Source organism: Arachis duranensis, chromosome 9 (assembly GCF_000817695.3).
Source record: "Arachis duranensis cultivar V14167 chromosome 9, aradu.V14167.gnm2.J7QH, whole genome shotgun sequence".
In the NCBI taxonomy this organism is placed as follows: Eukaryota; Viridiplantae; Streptophyta; class Magnoliopsida; order Fabales; family Fabaceae; genus Arachis; species Arachis duranensis.
Window position 1 is genome coordinate 106855425 of NC_029780.3, and position 4632 is coordinate 106860056.

Below are 4632 nucleotides of genomic sequence, written 5' to 3' on the forward strand. Positions count from 1 at the left end.
AGAATGTAGTACTTGTGCCAGTGCTAACGCTCTCAAGACCTGCTACATCAAGGTCTTCATTTGAATTAAGCACTGATAATCAAGCTCGACTTCGATCTCTCATAAAGCTCTTGGATGATCCTCCTACCACGTGGGCCAATGACACAATTCTTAACTAACTCCTGGCTGACCTTTTGAATTCTTCCCTTGAACTCCTGGCTAACACACCAAATTTTGCCTCGATTCAAGAATTCAAACAACTTTTCAACGAGAGTGTTGCTTCTCAATTTCAACTCCAGGAAACTGAAACTGAGGAAACTGAAATCGAAACTAATATTGAAAGTTGTTTTGTAGCCGCTCAACCAATTCAAACTTCCCGTGAGGAGTTTGATCTGAAAATTTTCCATGCTATTTCTGTTCAAGCTTTTCATGACAAAGAAGAAGCAAAACTTGAAGCAGAATTGGCTTTAATCAATGAGAAGCTTGCTAAAGTACGCCAAAGTCAAGCTCTTCTAACCAAGCCTCTGGCAGCTGCTCAAAATGAACAACACCTCATTCAAGAACTTGTTTTGATTGATACCAAGCGGGAAGAATACAAAAAGCAACTTGAGAAAGTCCAATTTAACAAGTTCAAACAACTCGAGGCACTTTCGATCCTGGAAAACAAAAGGGCAAAGCTACATTCTGATTTAGCCAAACTAGTAGCTCCTTGAATTTCCTTTCATTTCAAATTTTACTTCTTTTTGTAATTGTTTTTATCTTTTCTGGACTTATGCATGTTGAATTTCTAATTCTGCCAACAATAGTATTGCTTCAAATATTTTCCATTAATCGAGTTAATCACCTTTTCTTACTCGATATCTTTAATCTGATAGGCATTTCCAGAATATGTCCCTGTTATCTGAAAGGGACCTTCCCAAGTATGAGACCATTTTCCCAAAAACATCGATTTCTTTTCCATTGGTAAAATGACTTTTAAAACTAACTCGCATATCCTGAAAGATTTTTCCTTAATTCGACGATTGTAACTTTGAGCAATACTTTCTTTTTGTCGAATCACATTATCGAGTGCTAGGATTCGCTCTGAATCTAATTCATTTAACTCATCAAACATTGCATTCCAATAATCATCCACTGGAAAATCATTCTGTTTTGATACTCTTAAAGTATTCAAATTAATTTCTAATGGTAACACTGCATCATGGCCATACACCAGTTTATAAGGTGAAGTTCCTGTTGATCCTCTTGGTGAATTTCGATAAGCTCATAACACTTGGCTTAAAGTTTCATGCCATTTTTTAGGCTTATTTCCGATGTTCTTTTTAATTAAACTTATTAGGATCTTATTCGCTGCCTCTACCTGCCCATTAGCCTGTGCATAATAAGGAGTTGAAGTAACCATATTAATACTCCTCAAGGCCGCAACATTCTTAACTCTCTGACCAGTAAACATAGTCCCTTGGTCAGTACTTAACGTCTGAGAAATTCCAAATCGATGGATAATATGTTCCTCGACAAAATCTATTATTTAACTTTGACCAACTTCTATTAGAGGAACTGCTTCAACCCATTTCGTGAAATAATCAATGGCTACTAAGATAAATTTGTGTTGTTTCGATGAAGGAGGGTGAATTAACCTAATCAAATCTAGAGCCCAACCTCTAAATGGCCATGGTCTTATTATCGAATGTAATTCAGCCGCTGGAATCTGTTGTATCGAATTATGTTTCTGACATTCTTGGCAAGCTTTTGCATAATCAATACAATCTTTTATCATAGATGGCCAATATACATGATTGCGATACAACACCCATTTCATCTTTCTCCCTGCCTGATGAGCACCACATATTCCATTCTGGACTTCACCCAAAGCAATGTTCTGATCATCTCGACTTAGGCATCTCAGTAAACTCCAATCAATCCCTTTTTTATACAATTCATCAGTAACCAAGACAACATTTATTGCTTGTAATTTTATCTTTCTGTCTACTGTAATATTGGGCTTTTTTAGATAATGAGCAATAGGCTTCTCCAATCAGAACCCTCCCATTCATCTATACACAAAACTTCTCTTTCATTTGCTGGCACTAAGATTTGATGGATACTAGATAATTTCTTAATAGTTTCTAGACCGATCCGATACCTCGACTCAATTTGGGCTAACTCATTAGCAATTTCATTATGAATTCTAGGGATATGTATCAAAGAAACTTTTCGAAAAGACGATAATAATTCCCAAGCAGTTACTAAATATTTTTGTAATGTCTCATTATTACACCTAAATTCCTTTGATAACTGCTTTAAAATTAGCTGTGAATCCCTTAAAATTTAAACCTCTAAAGCTCATTTCTAATTAAAATTTCAAGACCCAAAATCAAAGCCTCATATTCAGTCACATTATTAGAACAAGGATACTTTAATTCAAACAAAAATTCTGAAGGAATACCTTCTGGTGAAATAACGAGGATTCCAACCCCTGCACCATCTTTATGCGTCGATCCATCAAAATACAATTTCCAATAGTTGACTTTCACATCAACTATATTTGCCCCCTAGTGGTGCAGATCTTTCGAATTATCTACAAGAAAATCTGCAACAACCTATTTTTTAATCGCTTTTTGCTGGGACATACTGTAAATCAAACTCTGTTAATACCAGCATCCATTTTTCCAAACGTCCTCTTAACATCGGGAAACATAGCATATACTTAATAAGATTAGTTTGCGCTATAACTTTCACAGATTTAGCCACCATGTAACACTTTAACTTTATACAAGCATGATAGAGGGATAAACACAACTTTTCGATCGGGGAATACCTTGTTTCGATATCAGTTAAAACTCGACTAAGGTAGTAAACTGCCCGTTCATGCCCATTTTCATCATCTTGGGCTAACATACACCCTATAGTATTTTCAGATGCTGCAATATACAATTTTAAAGGTTCAGATGAATGAACATTCGCCATAATTGGGGCTTTAGATAAATATGTTTTGATCGAATCAAACGCCAACTGATGTTCCGTGGTCCATTTGAATTTTGAACCATTTTTCAGTTTCACTAGCGGTGCAAACACTCTAGTTAGATCCGAAAGATTCGAAATGAACTTTCGAAAATAATTTACTTTACCCAAAAATAATTGTACTTCCTTCTTCGATTTGGGTGCAGACAATGCTAATATGCATCCACTTTATTTTTATCGATAGCTATCCCTTTTTTATGAACAACAAACCCCAAGAAATTTTCTGCCGATACTCCAAAAGCACATTTCAAATGATTCATTTTTAATCCTTTCTTCCTCATAGTAAGGAATGCTCTTCTTAAATGATCAATATGTTGACTCACGGAATTCGATTTGACCATCACATCATCGATATACACCTCTATTAATTTCCCAATGATTTCATGGAAAATAGTATTCATTGCCGCTGATATGTCGCTCCAGCATTCTTTAAACCAAAAGGCATAACGACCCATTCATATGTGCCTAATGCCCCAGGACAACAGAAAGCAGTTTTAGCCACGTCATCTTCTGCAATGAAAATCTGGTTATATCCAGAATAACCGTCCATGAAACTGAGAATTTTATTTTCTTCTGCAGAATCGATTAACATATCCACAATAGACATAAAATATTCATCTTTTGGAGTTGCATTATTCAAATCTCGAAAATTGATGCATACCCTTAACTTCCCATTCTTCTTTATAACAGGGACACTATTCGATACCCATTCAACATAACGTGCAGTTTGAATAAATTTGGCTTTGATCAAGCGTTCTATCTCTTCTTTATTTTTCATATTAATTTCAGGAGAAAAATGTCTTGGAGTTTATTTCACAGGTCGAGCATTGGGTTTCAATGCTAATCGATGTTCCACTAATGAACGATCGAGACCAGGCATCTCATAATAATCCCAAGCAAAACAATCTTTAAACTCATGTAAGAGATTGAAGAGTTCAGTTCGAAAAGGATCAACAAGATCTTTACAAATGTATGTATGTAATTCGAACATCATCAGAAGTTCCTAGATTAATTTCTTCTAAGGGATCTTGATATTCAAACCCTTTATAATAATCATCCTCTTTGATTGAATATTTTTGAATCCCAATGGTTCTAAATCATAGATGCAATCAAAAGTGAAATCAATAGAATTATTAGAAATAGAAGAAACTTGATCTTTGATTAAATCATCATTACTTTTATTTTCCACACAATGAGCCTCTGCTATTAAATCGGCGATCCGGCTCACATCATTAGTTTCATTACAAGAAATAGAAAAAATCATAACTAAATTCGACTGTAGGTGTCGAATTGAGCATATTACAATTAATAAGTTTACTAACCCTATCAAACCGCTCTAGTCACTGGTTTACTGGTTTACTGGTCCAATCGGTTCAACCGGAAAAATAATTTTAGAATAAAATAATATATAAATTATAAATAAACATCCTAAAATATCTTCCAAATTTAAAACACTACACAAAAAATCATCAACCAAAAAGGATTTCAGATTAACCAGATTAACTTTGTGATAAAGTACCAGAAATTTAATGGATTTCAGACTAATAAAATTTATTTTTTCATCTTTACAGATGATATTAAATTTCGTAACATATACTATATATGGGTTTATTTTTTATTTTTTGGACCGAG

General features: G+C 34.4%; 1 protein-coding gene across 1 annotated transcript; it reads right to left on the bottom strand.

Moving 5' to 3' along the window:
• Positions 1–829: 829 nt before the first annotated feature.
• LOC107466680 (uncharacterized) lies at positions 830–1432 on the bottom strand. The gene is made up of 2 exons (XM_016085684.1): positions 1312–1432; positions 830–1173 (listed from the first exon to the last, which is right to left on the bottom strand). The coding sequence occupies exons 1-2, from the start codon at positions 1430–1432 to the stop codon at positions 830–832; spliced, it is 465 nt and encodes a 154-aa protein (XP_015941170.1).
• Positions 1433–4632: the final 3200 nt, after the last annotated feature.